At 42.0% G+C, this 21203-nt stretch overlaps 1 protein-coding gene and 3 pseudogenes across 1 annotated transcript; all 4 read right to left on the reverse strand.

Moving 5' to 3' along the window:
• Positions 1–7786: 7786 nt before the first annotated feature.
• On the reverse strand, positions 7787–10588 carry LOC136552870 (uncharacterized). Its single transcript, XM_066544444.1, has 2 exons — positions 10484–10588; positions 7787–9362 (listed from the first exon to the last, which is right to left on the reverse strand). The coding sequence occupies exon 2, from the start codon at positions 9347–9349 to the stop codon at positions 8153–8155; it is 1197 nt and encodes a 398-aa protein (XP_066400541.1). The 5' UTR covers positions 9350–9362; positions 10484–10588; the 3' UTR covers positions 7787–8152.
• A 1876-nt stretch (positions 10589–12464) lies between these two features.
• LOC136552871 (putative F-box protein At5g55150) lies at positions 12465–15441 on the reverse strand (annotated as a pseudogene).
• A 405-nt stretch (positions 15442–15846) lies between these two features.
• Positions 15847–18966, reverse strand: LOC136552872 (uncharacterized; annotated as a pseudogene).
• Positions 18967–19856: 890 nt separating this feature from the next.
• LOC136549209 (uncharacterized) lies at positions 19857–20566 on the reverse strand (annotated as a pseudogene).
• Positions 20567–21203: the final 637 nt, after the last annotated feature.

Raw genomic sequence — 21203 nt, forward strand, 5'->3', positions numbered from 1 at the left:
TTTGTTGAAAACACGATAGGCATGCTCATTTGATCCATAACTAAGAAGAAAACCTTCATCAACTTTAGGTGCAAACTTAGAGGTTTTGGGTTTCTTATTAAGTATGAAACACTTGCACCCAAACACTATAAAGTAGGACACCTTTGGTTTGTTACCGGTTAGAAGCTTATATGAAGTTTTCTTCAACTTCTTGTGTAGGTAGAGGCGGTTGATGGCATGGCAAGCGGTGTTGATGGCTTCACACCAAAAGAGGTTCGACGTCTTGTACTCATCTAGCATTGTCATTGCCATGTCAATTAGTGTATGATTCTTCCTCTTTACTACACTATTTTGTTGAGGGGTGTATGGAGTTGAGAACTCATGCTTGATGCCTTCTTCATCAAGAAACTGTTCAACTTGGGTGTTCTTGAATTTGGTCCCATTATCGCTTCTCATTTTCTTGATGAGGAGACCGAACTCCCTTTGAGCTCTTCTAACAAAAGTCTTCACTTTGTCTCTAACTTGACACTTATCAAACAAGAAAAATACCCAAGTGAAATGGAAATAATCATCAACAATAACAAGACCATATTTGTTACCCCCGACACTTAGGTAGGTGACCGGTCCAAAGAGATCCATGTGTATGAGCTCCAATGGTTGTGTTGTGGTCATGATGCTCTTTGGTGGGTGAGGTACGCTAACTTGCTTTTTGGCTTGACAAGCGCTACATATCCTGTCTTTCTTAAAGTGAACATTTGTGAGCCCAAGGATGTGTTCATCCTTTTAAAGTTTGGCCAAGTTCCTCATCCCAACATGGGCTAGTTAGCGATGCCAAAGCCACCCCATACTAGATTTTGTCACTAAACAAGTCTCAAGATTAGCTTTACTTTTGTTGAAATCAACTAGGTAAAGCTTGTTCTTCAAATGACCTATAAAGACAATAGAGGAATACTCCCTTTTAAAAACTTCCACACCCTTATCCATAAAGAGACAATTGAAGCCCATCTCACATAATTGAGAGATGGACAACAAATTGTAACCTAATGAATCAACATGTAAAACATTTGTAATTGAATGCTCAAGGGTTATAGCAACTTTACCGAGACAAATCACATCCCCCTTAGAGTTATCTCCAAAGAGAATATTTTCATTTGAGTCCATCTTCAGGGTATATGATGAGAACATACTCCTTTCTCCGGTCATATGATTTGTACATCCACTATCAAACACCCAACTTGACCCACTAGAGGAGTATGCCTGCAAAATAGATTTAGTTGCTTGATTTAGGTCCCCAATTTGACTTGGAGCCTTGCATGTTAGTCATAAGAATCTTAGAAACCTAAATAGAAGTATTCCTATATATGTTGGTTTTCTTTCCAACATATTTAGCAACCAATTTCCCACTGTTGTTGTTCCTCAATACAAAACACGAAGTTAAGCTTTGTCGAGGTGGTTGAAACTTTGGTGGGTAGGCATACTTATTCATAGTACCCCACACTAAATCCTTTGGCTTCTGCTGAACCTGTTTTTACTAGGACACCTTCTTCTTGAGCTTAGTTTGGTCAGGAGTAGAATTGGTAGCCTTCCTATTTTTGCGGGGAGCGGCATGGTCGGCCTTCACTGTAGCACTGTCGTGGTGCGGCACTATCACTCTAGACTACAGCACTGCCACTGTCTGTGTAGGATGATCTATACCAACTCTTTCCTTTCTCTCAAACTTGACATACTCATAGCCATTTATGATCTTTCTTCTATTTGTTTTGGCTCCTGCGGTGTGCCTAAGCCCATGCTTGATTGAGGGGTGTCTCCCTTGCTTTAATTGAGGCACTTTTGAATCATTTGCCTTCTTGTCACTTACTTAAGCCTTACCACTCAAGCAGCCCTTGCTAATGATCTCATTGAGTCTAGCAAATTCTTTTCTCATTGCCATCATGTTTGCAAGGTTAGTGGAATAAGCATTCAAATCAATATTATAATATTTTCCACAACCTTGACTAGTGGAAGTAGTAGAGGCATCCTTTGCCTTAGAGGGATGTGAGTTGCTATCCCAAAGAATGTTGTATTGCAGCTTAAGTTCTTTGTGTTTTTCATCTAAGTCACAATACTTTTTTCTTGAGAGCAGTATATTCTTTCTTTATGATAGCATGGTTCCCTTGTTCTTTGGCCAAGGCCTTGCTCAAGGATTCTACCTTACTTCTCTCTAATGCAAGAGCTTCCTTGCTAGCAATGTAAAGATCCTCTTGTTGGATAAGAGTTTCCTCTCTAGATTCTAGCTCGACTTGAACACTCTCTAAGTCCTCTATTAGTTTAGTGATGAATAGTTTAGTCTTTTCATCTAAGTTCTAAATTAATTTATCAATTTCTTCATCACTAGATTCATCATCACAAGAGTTATCACTAATATCACTACTAGAGGTATCACTAGGAGGTGGAGGTGGAGGAGCTTTGGCTTTTGAAAACATCTAGGCCCCTAGTTGGGTTTCGGTGATTAATGATAATACATGATTATTATGACTAACGTGTGTTTTGAAGAGGCAATTAAGTTAGGTCATGGTAATAGAGATCGATTAGGCTATCATGGTGGTCATGCCCCTACGATGGAAATCATTTCGGTTTTCAAAGGATGAACGACAAGGTTAAGGATGGACTAGTTCTAAGTGTCGAGTGGAGTTGAAGAGACACTTAGAGTAGTTTAGGACTTTGTTTTTCCTTTGGCCATACTATTAAGGGGGGTATGGATGGGTAGCTTAACCTAGGTGAGTCTAGTGGGTTAGGTGTGGTGCACACTTGCTAAACCTAGCACTAGGTAGCTCCTAAAAAGCCCTTAGATCTATTGGAGCAAACTTCATTCACATATGATCAAAAGTTGAAAGTAAATGAAGGGTCAAATGCTGACCAAACGCTGGCACAGAGTCCGATCAGTTCATTTGATCAAGGTGAAGTCATCTGGAAGTGACCAGACGCTGAGAGGTGAAGTGACCGGACGCTGAGGGCCAGCGTCTGGTCGACTCCAGTAAGGTTCCAGAAGGGGAAAATCATGACTGGATGTGTCCGGTCATACTTTAAACACTAGAGTTCGGGGTGAACTGGCCGGCACGTCCGGTCAACATGACCGGAGCGTCCGGTCAACATGACCGGAGTCACCTCGTAGAGGCACATAATGGTTCATTTTTCAGCCCATGTTATAAATACTTCCTCCATTCGTGTGTAGGGGGACTTTTGCTCATTCTAACAACTGAGAAACACCTTTGAGAGTGCCAAGAAGAGCAAGGTCCTAGTGAGATGATTGAGATTTGAGAATCCCAAAGAGAGCCCTCATTAGTGAGATCAAGAGTAACAAAGTATGCATCCACCCTTCTCATTAGGCTTGTCGTGGTCAAGTGAGAGTTCGTGCTTGTTACTCTTGGTGATTGCCATCACCTAGACGCCTTAGTGGTGATTGGGAGCTTGGTGATCATCCGGTGGAGCTTGTGGATGACCCAACTCAAGTTGTGAGCGGTTGTGGGTGATTCATCGCGACGGAGTGTCGAAGAATTAACCCATAGAGAACACTTGATCGTTGCGTGGATCAAGGGGGAGCTACACCCTTGCGCGGGTGCTCCAATGAGGACTAGTGGGGAGTGGCAACTCTCCAATACCTCGGCAAAACATCGCCGCATTCCTCCTTCTCTTTTTACTTTGAGCATTTACTTTAAGCAATTCAATTCTTGTCATTTACATTCCTAGAATTGCCATGCTAGAGTAGGATTAGAACTTAGAGTGCTAAATTTTTGTGTGTTAGATCAATAGAAACACTTTCTAGGCACAAGGGGTTAATTAGGCTAACCGTAGAGTTTAATTATTGAAAGAAATTTAGAATTAGCCCAATTCACCCCCCTCTTGGGCATCTTGATCCTTTTAGCCTTGTATTTAGATTTTATCTTCTCACCCTTTGCCATAAGACAGATATGAGGGGAGTAGTAGTCATCATCGAACATATTGGTGAAGAGTCTTGGTAAAGAAGATGGCTCATGGATAGCAATGGTTGCAACTTTCTCATCTTCTTCACTTGAGCTTTCAATAGATGAATCCCATTCAAGCCCAATGTGAGCTTCTCCCATGTTTTTCTTGCTTTTTCTCCGATCGGCCTTGTCCTCCTTCTTCTCTTTCTTATACTTGTTCTCCTTGATCTCATGTGGGCACTTGGCAATAAAATGATCAGTGCTTTCACAATTGTAGCATGTCCTCTTCTTCTTATTTGGAAACTCCCTCTTTACTACCTTGTACCCTTGCTTCTTCAACCCTTTGTGAGACCTCCTCATAAAGAGAGCAACATCATCCACTTTCTCATATTGGTCATCATCATGTTCACTCTCACTAGAGGATGAGGTAGTCTCTACTCTTTCTTGAACTTACTTGATTGCTTTGGGCTTGCTAATTGAAGCTTGTGTGTTGGCCTTGGACTTACTTATAGAGCCTTGCTTGCTTGATTTGTTGGTCTTGAAAGCTACATCCTTATTGATCTTGATGCCTTCTAGCTTTGCTTGCAATTCTCTAAGCTTCTTCCTCTTATTTGCTTCTTCTCTTTGCATGTCAAAGGTCAAGATCCTCCTAAGTACATCATTTGGTGTGAAGTACTCAAACTTCTTCTTATCTCTAATTAGAGTTACTACGGTCTCATTTCTTGGTGAATAAGCTTCCAACATAATCTTGATAACTTTGTGATCATCTAGTTCATCATAACCATAGCCTCTAATCTTGCCTACCATAGTCATCAACCTATCAAACATATCTTGTGGCCCTTCTCCATACAAGATAACAAATCAGTTGAGCTTGAACATCAACAAATCAATTCTTGCTTTTATCACTTTGTCAACCTCTTTATGTGCAAGATGCAAAGTATCCCAAATTTGCTTCGCAACATCCACACCGATCACTCTATTGTACTCATCAACATCCAAGGCACTAAGTAGCACACTAGTAGCTTGACCGTTGAGGTGGATGATTCTCATTTCTTCCATGGTTGGATTCTTAGGATCAACCGGTGGCTCAAATTCATTACAAACAACCTCCCAAATATCGGGATGAAGACCTATAAGATAAACTCTCATCAAGTGCTTTCACTTGGCAAAGTTAGTCCCATCAAAATGAGATAACTTGCCCGCGGGCACATTAATAAAAGACTTGCGATCATGGTTAGTCATAGACATAGAAGAATAGTTAAAGGATACGGCGACATATTTATTGTCATCATTCTTCTTGCCCTTTCCTTTCTTGTCCTTCTTGCTATGCACTTGGTAGGACTCATCATCATCACCATCTTCGGAACTGCTAGATAGCTCACTTAAAGATGCTTTCTTCTTTTCTTGCTTTCTTCTCTTCTAACCGTTGTTGCTCCTTTTTCTTCTTCTCTCTTGCTTCTCTTTTCTCTTTTCTAGCTGCCCTTCTTCTTCTTTTTTCTTCTTCATTTTGAGTTTTTTCGGCATCGGTTGCCTCTAGCTACGGGAGCATGGAGTTGCTAGCTGTAGAGGCACTAAGCTCACTACTGTCGGTGTCATGCAGCCCAACGTCCTCCGGATCGATGTTGATGGGCTTCACAACACCGGAACCTCCCTCGGGCTCCATACCTCATGCGGTGAAGCACACACGAGGTAACATGGCTCTGATACCACTTATAGGATCTCTGGTACGCCTAGTTTCCTATCGGCAATCAGATAGCCGATTAAATGGCTATCGGCAGTGTAGAAGCCGATAGACGCAATAGGCAGCTGGTCAGCCGATGAACCCATCAGCCATTGAGAGACCGACTGCATCCACACCCAGCCACTTCCTTTATATGTTTTTGTTTTGTTGATCATGTTTCTTTACTATTTAAGATTTCTATACTATTTCAACCTACCTCAAAAAATATTGTAAATTTCTAAGTAGATGCTAAAAATCAAACATAAGCTATTTTATTTGCATCTAGCATCAATTTTTTCGAAGGGAGAAGAAATTATATTAAAACTCAACATAGTACATTCCAAAAAAATCTGAAATAAAAAGGTATAATATTCTATCCAGATTCTTCATTCCGTCTTAGATTTTTTTCGCTCATTTTTTTCCAGCTCGTCTACTTAACTTTTTTTGTGAAGGGAAGGGGGGCTTATATTAAATCTTGGCACAGTACATCCCAAATTACACATGAAAAAACTTAAATAAAAAATACATAATATTCTATCGAGATTCTTCCATCGTCTTCTTTCGTAATGGCTTCTCTCGAACGCCTGCAACGACGATCTCATTGTGGCAATTACCGAAGTCATCGTAGGATAGCGACCCCGACCAAAAATCATCTGATTTCGCTCAAAATTTATTTGGGCTCCTAAAACACTAGAAAACTATGGGAAAAGGATGGGTCCCCTCCCCTTCTTGTCTTCGGCAGACGCACCGGAGAGGAAGAAGGAGAGGGGCCCTAGGCGTGGCGGCGGCGGTGGCGGAGCGAGGAGGTGGCAAGGGCTCTACCCTAGATCGTCTACTTAACTTTTTTTCATCCGGTTGCCTAATTTATTTTTTTTTATTTATGATGAGTACCTCTGATTTCTTATGTTTTTTCATATAAACTTAAAAGAATAATAATAAATAAATATAAAATTATAAACTTTAAACTTTTGATCCCCTAATAAGAAACAAGGATTCCAACCTAAAATGTAAAAAAAAAAGCAGCAAAAGGAAGAATGAGTGCAAAACGGACGCAACACGTAAAAGAATACAAAAATAAAACAAATAAACTAATTTTCCTAACTAACTAGAGTCTACATCTTCTAACTACGTAGATACCTACGTATCAAAATATGTAACCTAAAATATGTACTATTTTTTTTATCTAAATCAGTAAAAAGCTATCATATAAAAAAAGAAAAAAAAAGAGAGTGGTTGCTCCATGATGATGAGGCCAGGCCCTGTCGGCCCTCACATGCCGATATGTGTATCGGCGCCAACAGCGCTTACGTGGATGACGTCTGTGCCATGTGGCCCCACATATCGGTAATCCAAACGCCGATGGGGTTCTATCGGACGTTGGTTAGCCGATTAGCTTCTTAAATCTACAATTTTACTATTACAGCTTCTAGATCTACAATTAAATATAATAATATTATTATTTTAGAAAAAAAAATTGAAGCTCCTCCTGTCTCACGTCAGGGGGGGAGCAAAATAAGTCGATGGGTAACTGGATAGGCCTAGTTTTTAAATGAGTTGGGTTCAACATCGTGGGCCATGTGAACTGATTAGGTTTCATTTCTCAACAAAAAAGAATATGAAATTCTAAAAAAAAAAACAAAAAATAGAAAAAGAATATGGAGTGATTTTAAAAGCTACCATCTGTCCGCCTCTGATCCAAGAAGTACGTAATTTAAGCTTTGTTAAGTAAAATTGATTTAAATTTAACCAAGTTCATAGAAATTACATCAACGTTAACTAACAACACCAAATCAGTTTTCATTAAACCTACCATGAAATATGTTTTGATAGTGCACTTATTTCGTATTGTATAGATGTTAACATATTTTGGTTTAAGAGGTTTAATCTAGAAAAAAAATATTAAAACGGCCAATATTTTGAACAGAGGGAGTAATTCTTTTTCAATTCTTTTTCTGGCGTTTGTTTTGCTTGGGTAACCCAGACCCTGTCAAAATCCAGGCCCCCAAAATCTATCATAGACAAAGCGGTTGAAGACAAAACTTGTACACATTTGGATTTCTGCTTCATATCCAGCGTGCATAAAACGATATTTTTCCCAACAGATAGTAGAGCACAAGTCAACCCCCAGATGCCTGCATACAAGCAATTGCATAAAACCATATTTTTCCCTTCACACAAACAGATTGTAGAGCACAAGTCAACCCCCAGATGCCTGCATACAAGCAATTGCATGGACGTAGGAAGCTCAGACACATTATACAAACGTTTTTCTACTACTCATTCGAATAACAGTATCCAGCCTTCCAGGCTTTCCAGAATAGCTAACAAGTTCATAACTAATGCAAAAGATTAAAAGTAGCAATGGAGCACAGCTGGAAACTAAAATGCAAGTCTGCGAACTCTCATCTACCACAATGTGCATTATCCATTGCAAATGCAAGCCTCTCATCTCCGAGGAAATTTAAGGTGAAATTTTCAGCACAGGAAGATGGAGCACATCGATCACTTGCCATCAGCGATAGAGCATGCTTGGGTACACCCAGAAGGGCTGCAGTTGGATGTACCAGTTCCTCTTGAACACAAGGTCATCAGGGTCATTGTCTGGATCCCACACAGCATCTGCATCATCACCAAGCCCATGCAACACCAAGGGTGGATCGTAATACCCATAGTACAAGCAATTGCTCCTCCCACTCCATCGTCCTAAGCTGGCGCAAGAAAACGCCGGGCTCCTCACATCACTCCCAATAAACAGTGAGTAATTCTCTATCTTCTTCACCTCCACCCAAGCTGCAGGCACAATCGACATGTCGAGGCGGAAGGGTTTGTAATTGACAGGTGCTCCATCGAACGAAAGGCTTATGTAATGGTCGACCATCAGGAGCATGTCACCACACACCACGATCCATGGCCTTAGATATGGGCATTCATCCAGGCCATCCCACCACATAGTTGCTATCTCCTGCAGACCAAGCTGGGGGGCCAAGGACAGATTGTGGAGCCTATAGTGGTAGTCCATCGCGATGAACTGACCATTGAACTCCACAATCTGTTCAATCCGTGAATCATTGAGCTGTAATTTTGACCAAGAATCACTTCCAATCAGCCAATCAAGCAAGAAGCACTGACCGCCCTGTTTGGATGCTGCGCAAACTAGGAGGTGTGAGTTTGGCGATGCAAGGGGAGCTGTCAGCATGCCAGAGTAGAAATAAGTGTTGTTGCCAAATGGGAGCTGTGGAGGTAAAACTTTGGCACCAGTGAACACATCCACGATAAGACAACTTCTGCCGCGACCGCAAATTAGTTGCCCATAGGAAGAGCCAGCAAAGTGCAACTTCTCAAATGTCTCTTCAGGAATCTGGCAGCGAAGGGTACTTTTAATGTTGGCTGGATCAAGAACCTGACACATGCGGAGCTCGTGCCCATCATCACTTTTGGAAGGTAGATTAGGAGCACGGACGCTGATATGGGGCCGGACGAGGAGAGGCGGGAGCAAGGTGCAAAATGTGGATTTAGATGGGTACGAGCCGAAAATGGTGCGCCAAGAGTGGCAGGTGCCAGCAAAGGCGAGGAGCTCAAGGAAGGAGCTCAACAGAGGAATGATGGAATGGAGCAGACCTTCTGGGAGATCTGCCCACCCTTGAAGTCCATACACAGCAGGGTTTGTAGTGGAGGCAGAGGCGCCAACGATTTTGCTAGGGCTTTGCATGATGTCAGACTCTCTACAACCAAGTAAAAAAAATAGAACAAGTTAGAACTGAATCAGAAATGAAAAATAGACAGTAAACTTGCTAGAGACTTAGGTAACATGCAAACATTTTAATCTTTATGTGTTGTCCAGTACAGATCTGAAGCCAGTTGTAGGCAAGGAATTGTCAAGTTGTTATACACTGCTACAGACAAGGAATTCTATGCGCTGGGTGAACCCTTATGTTCAGGCTAAGACAGTAAGACAGATAAAAAAAATAGAGTTTTTAAGTCTTGCTTGAATTCAAACTTTTCTTCAAAACTACCAAAACCCATATCTATTTACAGAACATAATATTTAGGATGACCTACACATTAGTGAAGCATGAAACAACAAAGGTGAAACCTATGACAAAAATGACCAATTATGTGCTGCCGTTCACAGATCAACCATGACATATATCATGAGCTGAACCCCCACCTAACATTGGCCCTGTTCGGCTGGCTGGAAAAACGGCTGATGCTGATGCTGATACTGATTTGTTGTGAGAGAAAAATACTGTTATTTCGCTGAAACGGTACAACTGATAAGTTCTAAGCGAACAAGGCCATAAATTGGTGTCTTTTATCGTAGCCTGATGATCCATAGTCAAGCCTGATGATGGCTGCTAAAACACCTAGCCGCTACAAGGAAAACTACTAAATTTACTGACAGCAATGATAAGAATTAGAATCCGAAACAAAATTAGAAACACTAGTGCACTGATACTGCTCATTTTCAGATTAACCGTGACATACAGAAAAAAAAAAGAAACTTCTGTTCGAGACATCAAAGCCATGTCTTATATAGTTTTATTGTAGCCACATTAGCCGTGGGGCATAATCCCATTCAAAATCTACTGATCAGGTAGGGTCTATCGATCTAGGGTTCTTCCATGACCCGTACATCTTACAATCAAACCAAAATCCAATCGAAACCTAAACGTAACATCTCGATTCAAGATGAAACCACAACAACAAAGAACAAACGCGTGAGGCAATTTCTCGGATCGGTTCATGAAACCAATAGGCCTAAGGAGCAGGCACACATACGAGCGAAATGAACTGAGAGAGAGAGAGAGAGAGAAGGAAACTCGTGTTAAGGTTGAGGACTTGCTTAAGAAGAAGGCGTCGATCAGCGACGACGGCGCCGCGGCTGGTGCCGGCGCCTTCGCCTGCGATGACAGTGTCGCTTCCAGAAGTGCCGCTTCTCCTGCTTCTTCGCTCCCTCTGCTGTGTGGTAGTAACGTAGCAAATTTAGGCTTTGTGAACCAGGGCTGTACTAGGCCCAAACGAAGCTTACAAGTGGCCCAACAGCTACTTGTCTCGTTCAAATTTCGGAATTTCCAAAGAACATCCTATGATTTTGTGATTCTGATTTCTGTCGATTTTTGTAGCGAATTGATCTGCTATAGAATTCTTACTGTCCATCCGTCATACTGATACGGTTCAGCTGTTGAAAACTTCTCCCCGTTCATTTGCCCCATGGATCCTCTTTATTCTCGAATGGGAAAAATTCTTTTGCCCCCAAACCCCAGCATTTTCACAAAATCTGATTTTCCTCCCTCATGCGTAATGGTGGATTTTTGTCCTCCTTTATGATTTTTAAGACTTTTTTTTGTGTGAACTAAGCCTAGCCCAGATGATTAGGTTCCTTGTGGTGGAACCTGCCCACTCAGGTTCAAGTTCTTAACTTGGCACGGGTGTTCGTTTTTTTTCTAAATTTATTCCATGATTTAATGGTGTTTGTGCTTTCAGTGGTAGGCAACGTTCTCGTTGATAGCGAGACGTCTGTGGTGACTTTCGTCAATTTCGAGATGTGTCGGCATAGTCTTTCGGATGTGCTCATAGGGGTGGTTTGCGTACGTGTGTTTATGTGTGTAATTCGCAAAAAAAATGTTTATTTTTTTATAGATATATATAGAATAGAAAAGTATTCTACTCCCTTCGTTCTAAATTATAAGTCGCTTTGACTTTTTTGTTCATCTATTTTGCCATGTATTTAGACATATTATTATATCTAGATGCATAGCAAAATGAATGTACTAAAAAAGTCAAAGCGACTTATAATTTGTAACGGAGGGAGTATAAAATAAATGAATGGAATTGATAATAACAAACTTGCAAAAAAGGGGAACTCGTTAAAATAAAATATTTTATTTTTCTTTTTCCATTCTTATCGCCTTTGTATCCTTCTAATCGAACTTGAAATTGGATTAAAAAAAGCTATTGTAAAAATAAAAGAAATACCTCTTTCATAATACCCTTTAATAATTTAAAAAGTAGAAGTGGGCGGTTTAGACTACGACTTTATCCGATGTGGCGCCTCTTCAAATCACACGCTAGGCCTAATTTTGCAGACCAAGGAAGAAAAGATAACACATAAACTTCCATTATGTGAAACACAGGGAAAATAATTTTCCTGACAGTACGTTCAACACATCGGCAAATAACTCATTTTTCTGTTCTGAGTTCTGAGTTGGATGAGTAGCGAGCAGCTAATCGCCGACAGTTGAAAGATGGCGGTGTGGCGGTGAAGGCCTCCTCAGGCAGCCCAGCACCGCCTTAGAGCTTGATGACTCGTCTCTAGGCCGCTGCGTATGCGTTTCAACATCCTAGTCATGTGAACATATTAGAGGTCTCTCAACAACAAAAAAAAAAGTAAAGTAATTTTAAGAGCTACCATCTCTGTTCCAAAAGGCATGGTGATTTTAGTTTTGTGCTAAATTCATTTTCCACATTTTCAATGGAATTGTTTCAGGATTTAAGTCAATTTCAAAATCCGTCAGCTCAATCGTTAAGTCGATGCTCCTTATTTCTTCCAAATTCATTTTCTGTCGTTTGTAACTGTCAAAATCTATGCCCTGAAATCAATGAAACGAAAGTGGCTGAAGACAATACTTATACACATTTGGATTTCTACTTCATGTCCAGCGTGCATAAGACCACCTTTATTTTCCCTTCAGACAAACAGATTGCGTAGCATAGCAAACAAAGGACAAGGCAGCAACCACATGCCTGCATGGCTGCATACATACAAACAATTGCATCTTCACATTTTGCATGGACAGAGGAAACTCAGGCACATTAGAAACGATTCTCTACTACTCATTAAAATAACAGTATCCAGCCTTCGAGGCTTTCCAGAATAGCTAACAAGTTCATAAGTCATAACTAGTGCAAAAGATTACAAGTAGCAACGGGACACAACTGGTAACTGAATGGAAACTGCAAGTCTAAGAACCCTCATCTACCATAATGTCCATTATCCATTGTTAATGTTCTCTAAGGAAATTTGAGGTGAAGTTTCAGCACAAGCAGATGGAGTTCATCGATCACTTGCCATAAGTGGTAAAGCATACTTGGGTACACCCAGAAGACCTGCAGTTGGCAGTACCAGTTCCTCTTGAACTCAAGGTAATCATCGTTGTCTGGATTCCACACAGCATCCGCATCATCTCCAAGCCCATGCAACACCAAGGGTGGATCATAATACTCGTAGTACAAGCAGTTGCTCCTCCCGCTCCATCGTCCAAAGCTGGCGCAAGAAAACACAGGGCTCCTCACATCGCACCCAATAAAAAGCGAGTAATTCTCTAGCTTCTTCACCTCCACCCAAGCTGCAGGCACAGTTGACATGTCGAGGCGATAGGCTTTGTACTCGACAGGTGCTCCAGCTAACGAAAGGGTTATGCAATGGTCGACCATCAGGAGCATGTCACCACACACCACGATCCATGGCCTTAGATATGGGGCAGCATTCATCATTGCCATCCCACCACACAGTTGCTATCTTCTGCAGACCAAGCTGAGGGGCCAAGGACAGATTGTAGAGCTTGTAGTAGTAGTCCATTGCGATGAACTCGCCATTGAACTCCACAATCTGCTCAATCCGTGAATCATCGAGCCGAAGTTTTGACCAAGAATCACTTCCAATCAGCCAATCAAGCAGGAAGCACTGACCGCCCTGTTTCGATGATGCGCAAAGTAGGAGGTGTGAGTTTGGTGATGCGACGGGAGCTGTTAGCATGCCAGAGTAGAAATAAGTGTTGTCGCCAAATGGGAGCTGTGGAGGTAAAACTTTGGCACCAGTGAACACTTCCATGATAAGACAATTTCTGCCGCGGCCACAAATCAGCTGCCCATAGGAAGAGCCAGCAAAGTGCAACTTCTGAAATGTCTCTTCAGGAATCTGGCAGCGAAGGGTACTTTTCAAGTTGGATGGATCAAGGACCTGGCACGTGCGGAGCTCGTGACCATCATCGCTTCTAGAAGGGAGATTAGGAGCACAGACTTTGATATGGGGCAGGATGAGGAGAGGCGGGAGCAAGGTGCAGAATGTGGATTTAGATGGGTATGAGGCGAAAGCAGCACGCCAAGAGCGGCAGGTGCCAGCAAAAGCGTGGAGCTCAAGGAAGGAGCTCAACAGAGGAACGATAGAATGGAGTAGACCTTCTGGGAGATCTGCCCACCCTTCAAGTCCATACACAGCAGGGGGCATACTGGAGGCAGAGGCACGGATCATTTTGCTAGGGCCTTGCATGATGTCAGACTATCTGCAAGAAAGTAAAAACAAATGAGCAAGTTAGAACTGAATCAAAAATGGAAAATAGACAGTTAACTTGCTAGAGAGACTTGGCAACTGCAAACATTTTAGTATATATGTGTTGCACAGTACAGATCTGAAGTCACTTGTTAAGTAGCTATACACTGTTACAAACAAGGAATTCTATGCGCTGGGTAAATCCTAATTTTCTAGCTAAGACAGATGGACAATGGAAAACACACTTTTTATGCAAGTGTTGTTTCAATTCAAAACCTTTCTTCAAAACAGCCTAAACCCATCTCGAATTTCAGGACATGATATTTATTATTTAGGATGATCTGCAGCACACATTAGTGAAGCATGAAACAAAGGTGAAAAGTGTGGGGAAAATGCCCAATTATTATGCACTGAAATACAATTCCATGTACTGTTCGCAAATCAACCATGGCATGCAGAAAATATTTCAATATCCTGGGTTGAACCCTCCAACTAAGACAAAAGTGGATTCTTTAACCATAGCCATGTTACTGTTAGTCATGGGGCATACATCCTTTTGGATCTACTTGATCAATGAGGTCCATCTGTTATAGGGTTCATCAGAACTCAGAGGATGATTATGCTGACGAAATTCCGTTGCTTAGTTTGGATTAAGAAACCAAAGCACTGAAGGACAGGCACAGATCTGCCAATTGAACCAAGTAAAAAAGAAAACTGGGAACTACAGAGCGAGACTGCACTGGCAACTAGATATTAGCCTATAGGCATCTGAAATCGCAGAATTGGAATGGTATGTAACACACAGAAGAAATAATTTGTTCGAATGGCATAAATGCACAACAAAGTGCCAAAATGAGTACAATAAGCAATTTTGTGCTTCAGAGTTTAAGGAGAGCAGAGCCCTAACATCAGTTTTTAAAGTGGACTACAACGATAATCCAAAGTAAACTATATCAACGATAATACAAAGTAAGCATAATGCAGGCTGCTAAAACACCTAGTTGTTCCATGGAAAACGTACTACAAGACCAGATTTTTACCAATAATTAATAATGATAAGAATTAAAGCCTTAATAAAAAATAGACCACACAAAGATTGAAACTTCTATCCACTGTACCCACATTTTCCCGTTCATTAATAAATCTATTCATTCAGGTCTATCGACACTAGGGTTTTCCCGTTCCGTACATCTTATAATCACACCAAAATCCAATGCAAACCTAATCTAAATAGCTCGGTTCAAGATCACATCACAGCAACAAACATGCGAAGCAAATTATCGGCTTGGTTGGTTCAACAAACCGAAGTACTAAGGAGGAGACAGGAATACAGGATGCCTGGATGAACCAAGCAAAAAGAATAAAAAAAAAATCGGGAAGAGGGAGTGAGAGTGTTGGCCTTGCCTAGGAAGCAGGAGCCGATCGGTGACGTCGGTGCCGGCGCCTTCGCCGGCGGCGGCAAGATCGCTTTCCCTTTCTCGTCTTCCCACTCTGCCGCTTTCCAGTTCCGCTCGCCTCTGCGGCTCTACGCTCTTTTATGCGCCAAAATTGGGCCTTGTGGGCCAGGGCCGTAGAGACTATTGGAAGTTTGGGCCAAAATGATGAACCTTACAACTGGCCTAACAATTTCTTCCAATTTCAGAATTTTGCCCTCATTTGTTTTGAGCGACTATACAATTATTTCCTATCCAAAATAAAAAAAAAATTGTGACTCGCATATGAGTGTTAAAATTGAACTTCAGTTATTGTTTTACTGGAATATAAATTTGTTCACGTCAATTCCAGTTCCACATTCTTCTGTTTGGTAACCATTACGAATTATATCTTCACTCCTTTTTTCCCTCACAGTATAGTTTGATTCTTGCAGACATACACATTTCATTCCCAATCTGAATTCCAGAATTCCAAAAAAACATAATGTAAACAGCTCGGTTCAAAAGCTAAAAGAATAGACAGAAAGCTGATCCTGAGACCAGAGTACACATAGTGGGGTTCCCCTTCATATTCCAAAAGCATACACCAACATTTTCTTCGGACACACTATTTAAATGCAGATAGAACGTTACCAACACCTCATTCAGATAGGAAAAAGGAGCGTTCAAACCGGTGCACCACTCTCAACGAGAAAAGTGACTTATTTCACCTACTAAGGCCTTGTTTGGATGCGTATATATTCATCTTAATCCACATGTCTTGAGGTGGATTGGATTGGAATTAAACTGAGTTCCATTCTATTCCACTCCAACACATGTGAATTGGAGTGGATACACATGCATCCAAACAAGGCCTATGTAAGTGCTAGTACCATAGTGACATCATCTATTCGAATGCAGAAGTCTTCCTACTAGCAACATAGGGCAGGCACAGATCACTGTCCATCTAAGTAGAACATGCTCGGGTACACCTAGAAATGGCTGAAGCTTGAGGCACAGGCCCTGCTATGCACAAGGTCAGGGTCAGTGGAATCATCCCAAACTGCATCTACATCATCACCCATCCCATGCAAGACCCAGGGTTGATTGTAATGGGCATAGTACAAATAGCTGCTTCTCCCGCCCCATCGTCCTGGGCTCATGCAAAAGAATACCGGGCTCCTCACATCATGCCCCATAAAGAGGGCATCATTCTACAGCTTCACCACATCCACCCAAGTTGCAGGTTCAATGGACATGTCCAGGCAGTAGGCTTTGTAGTTGACAGGTGCTCCAGATGATGTGAGGCTCAAGCTGTAGTGAACAATTAGAAGCATGCCGCTACATACCACCAGCGATGACTGTGTATATGGGCATCCATGCATGTCGTCCAACCACACAGTTGCTATCTCCTGTAGACCAAGCTGGGAGGCCAAGGACAGAGTGTAGAGCCTGTGGTAGTTGTCCCTCGCGATGAACTGACCATTGAACTCCACAATCTGCACAATTATTGAATCATTAAGATGGAGTTGCAGTTTTGACCAAGAATCACTTCCAATCAGCCAATCAAGTAGGAACAGACCGCTCTGTTCTGGTAGCGCGCAAACTAGGAGATGTGAGTTTGGTGATGCAAGGGGAGTTGTCAGCATGCCACAGTACAAATAAGTGTTGTTGGTAAATGGGAGCTGTGAAGATAAAACTTTGGCACTAGTGAACACATCCACGACAAGACAATTTCTGCCACGACCACAAATTAGCTGGCCACAGGAAGAGCCGGCAGAGTGCAACTTCTCAAATGTCTCTTTAGGAACCTGGCAGCGAAGGGTACTTTTCATGTTGGCTCGATCAAGGACCTAACACGTGCTGAGCTTGTGACCATCGTCAATTCTGGAGGGTAGATTAGGAGCATGGATAGTGATATGGGGCTAAACGAGGAGAGGTAGGAGCAAGGTGCATAATGTTGGTTTAGATGGGTATGAGGAGAAGGCAGCACGCCAAGAGCGGCAGGTGCCGGCGAAGGCAAGGAGCTCAATGATGGAACCCAACAGAGGAACGACGGAATGAAGCAGACCTTCTGGGAGATCTGCCCACCCTTGAAGCCCATACACAGCAGAGATTGTAGTGGAGGTAGAGGCACGTGCGATTTTGCTAGGGCTTTGCATGATGTCAGACTCTCTGCAACAAAGTAAAAAAATGAGCAAGTTGGAATTGAATCGATTCAAAAATGAAGAATAGACAGTTAACTTGCTAAAGACTTAGATAACCTACAAACATTTTAGAATATGTGCTATACAAGAGCCACTTTTTAAGTTGATATACACGGTTACAAACAAGGAATTCTATTCGCTGGGTAAATCCTAATGTTCAAGCTAAGACAGATTGACAATGGAAAACCAGTTTTTATGTCTTGTTTCAATTCAAACTTTTCTTCCAAATAGTCAAAACCCATGTCTATTTTCAGAACATGATATTTAGGATAGCCTGCAGTAACTTTAGTGAAGCATGAAACTAAGGTGAAAAGTATGGCAAAAAAAAAGCGCAATTATGCTCTGAAATACAATTTTGTGTACCCTTCACAGATCAACCATTGCATACAAAAATACTTCAGTATCCTGGGTTGACCCCCACCCCAAAAAAACTAACATAAAAGTGGAGTCTTTTATCATAGCATTGTTAGTCATGGGGCATAGCCATCTATTATAGGGTTCATTCATCAAAACTCAGAGGATGATGCTACCGAAATTCCTTTGCTTAGTTTGGATTATAAGAAACCAAAGATAAGGTACAGATGTGCCAAATGAACCAAGCAAAAAAGAAATTAGAGACTACAGAGGGAGTCTCTACTGGCAATTAGATATTAGTCTTCTCTTTCTCCTTCAGATGACCTATCCTGCCAGTCAAAAACCAACCACTTCCAGCCAACTAATCACACCAGGCAGGCAGACACTAGAAAATCGATCACCCATTGTCTCCTCTTCTCTTTTGTGCTCTCAGTTTTGTTGGAGGTAGATTAATTTTATGTTTCCTACTCCAGCGTCCTGCACCCCAATTCTATGGTAGTCTTCTTCAACGTCGGTTGCCTCTCACATTTCCCTTCCAATCGTCTCTACTGCTTTTCGACATAGCTCATGGATCCATGGTATGTTCCTACAATAGAGGAACGATGACCCAAGCAGAACAGGGACATCAACCCTGTTCGACCCCGACCCTTGATTTGGGAGGCATCCTGGGTCATGGAATGCGGTGGCCGTCCCGTTCAGGTCTATTGGTTCTAGGTTTTTCCCCTACCGTACATCTTACCATCACACCATAATCCAATGCAAACCTAATCTGAATAGCTCGATTCAAGATCACATCACAGTAACAAACACGCGACACAATTTATCGGCTTGGTTGGTTCAACAAACTGAAGGACTAGGAGATAGGGATGTGCGGATGAACCAAAGGACTATGGAGACAGGGATGCGTGGATGAACCAAGCAAAAAGAATAAAAAATCAGGCAGGGAGAGAGTGAGAGTACAGGCCTTGCTTAGGAAGCAGGCGTCGATAATGTCGGTGTCTCCACGTTCGCCGGCGACGGCGACAGCGGCGAGATCGCTTTCCCAATCTCCTCTTCCCTCACTTCTAGAGTTCTAGTAGCGCCGCTTCTCTAGTCCCACTCCCTTATGCTCTACGCTCTCTTTTATGGGCCAAAATTGGACCAGGGCCGTAGTGATTTCACGTATTGGAAGTATGGGCCAAAATTATGAAGCTTACAAATGGCCTAATAGCTTTTCTTCTAGTTTCGGAAGTATATATATGCCCTCATTCATTTTGAGCGACTATACACATTTTCTTATACCAAAATAAAAAAGGTGATTCGTGTTTGAATGTTGAAATTGGACTTCAGTTATTGTTTACTATAGAATATAAATTTGTTCACATCAATTCCAGTTCCACATTGTTCTGTGAGGCAACCGTTACAAATTATATTTTGGTTCTTTTTTTTCTTTGATAGTATATATAGATTGATTCTTGTAAACATTGGTCTCACACACACCAGTTCCTTTCCACAAATCTAAATTCCAGAATTCCAAAAGAAAAACCTAATCTAAACAGCACGATCAAAAGATAATAGAAAAAAGACAAAAAGCTGATCTCTGAGTAGACATCGTTGTTTTTCTTCATATATATATATATATATATATATATATATATATATATATATATATATATATATATATATATATATATATATATATATATATATATATATATATATATATATTAAAAGCATACATCAACTTTTCTTCAAAAACACACATTACTTAGCAATTAGATAAAAATGAAATCTCAAACACACACGTTATTAAAACCTCATTCAGTTAGGGAGAAGGCTCGAGCAAACAGGGGTCACCATTATCAACGAGAAAAGTGCTAAACAACCTCTTTTAACTACAATATCACATAGTGGCATCATCTATTCAGATGCAGAAGTCTTCGCTACCCAAAGAACACAGAAGGCGAAATTTCAGCAACATAAGGCAGGCAAGGATCAGTACCCATCTGAGTAGAACATGCTCGGGTACACCCAGAATGGCTAAAGCTCGCCGTACCAGCCCCTGCAAAACTCAAGGTCAGGGTCAGTTGAATCATCCCAAACGGCATCTGCATCATCACCCAGCCCATGCAAGACCCACGGTTGCCTGTCATGGGCATAGTATAGGCAGTTGCTTCTCCCACCCCATCGTCCTGAGCTCAAGCAAGAGAATGCCGGGCTCCTCCCATCCCCCGCGCAATAAACACGGTATCATTCTCCAGCTTCACCACCTCTAGCCAAGTTGCAGGTTCAGTGGACATGTATAGGAGGTAGGCTTTGTAGTTTGATAGGTGCTCCAGATGATGAGAAACTCAAATAGTAGTCAACAATTAGAAGCATGCCGCTACAGCCATGGCCTTCGAAATGGGCATCCATGCATGTCGTTGTTGTCCCACCACATGGTTGCCATCTCCTGTAGACCAAGCTAGGGGGCCAAGGACAGAGTGTAGAGCCTGTAGTAGTTGTCCATCGCGATGAACTGACCGTTGAACTCCACAAGCTGCTCGATCAGTGAATTACCGAGCTGTATTTCCAACCACGAATCACTTCCAACTGACCAGTTAAGAAGGGAGGCTAGCTTCTCAATGCGACAAAACTGAAGAGATCGAGAGATCAGCGAGGAGACCCCCAAGGCCAAGGGGAGAGAAAAAAATCTCTCCTTTCATGACAAGATCTGCGAGCTAGGAGAAAATGGGAATTTTACCCTTATAGAGAGTGGGCTTCGCTAGAATGCCCTTAAGTTTGTGGGTTTCGCCAGAATGCCCTTATGAAAGGTGTGTTTTATGCTATTTTGCCATTTTGTGTTCTAGGCGAGTGGCTGGGCACCTTCGACACACCAGAGCAGGCGGCGCGGGCCTACAACGCCACCGCGCGTAGGCTCCACGGACCCGGCGCCACCACCAACTACCCCGCCATGGAGCCGATGGCGCTGGTAGAGGCTCTAATGGCGAGCGGGAGCGGGAGCCAGAGTGGGAGCGCCGTGGTGTACGCGTCGTCGTCATCGTCCTCGTGCTCCCTACCATTGCCGCAGGAGTCACTGGCGGCGGTGGCGGTCGCGGTCGCGGTGCCGCCCCCGTGAAAGCTCTAGTTTGGTTTTGGTGAATTGATGAAACCCTAAGTGCTAATCTAGTTTATCAAGTGATCATGAAATAGGTAGCATATTCCAAGTGGTGAAGCAAATGAAGATCATGACATGATGATGGTGATGCTATAGTGATGATCAAGTGTTTGGACTTGAAAAGAAAAAAGAGAAAAACAAAAGGCTCAAGGCAAAGGTATAAATGGTAGGAGCTATTTTGTTTT

This window comes from Miscanthus floridulus, chromosome 4 (assembly GCF_019320115.1).
Source record: "Miscanthus floridulus cultivar M001 chromosome 4, ASM1932011v1, whole genome shotgun sequence".
Lineage (NCBI taxonomy): Eukaryota > Viridiplantae > Streptophyta > Magnoliopsida > Poales > Poaceae > Miscanthus > Miscanthus floridulus.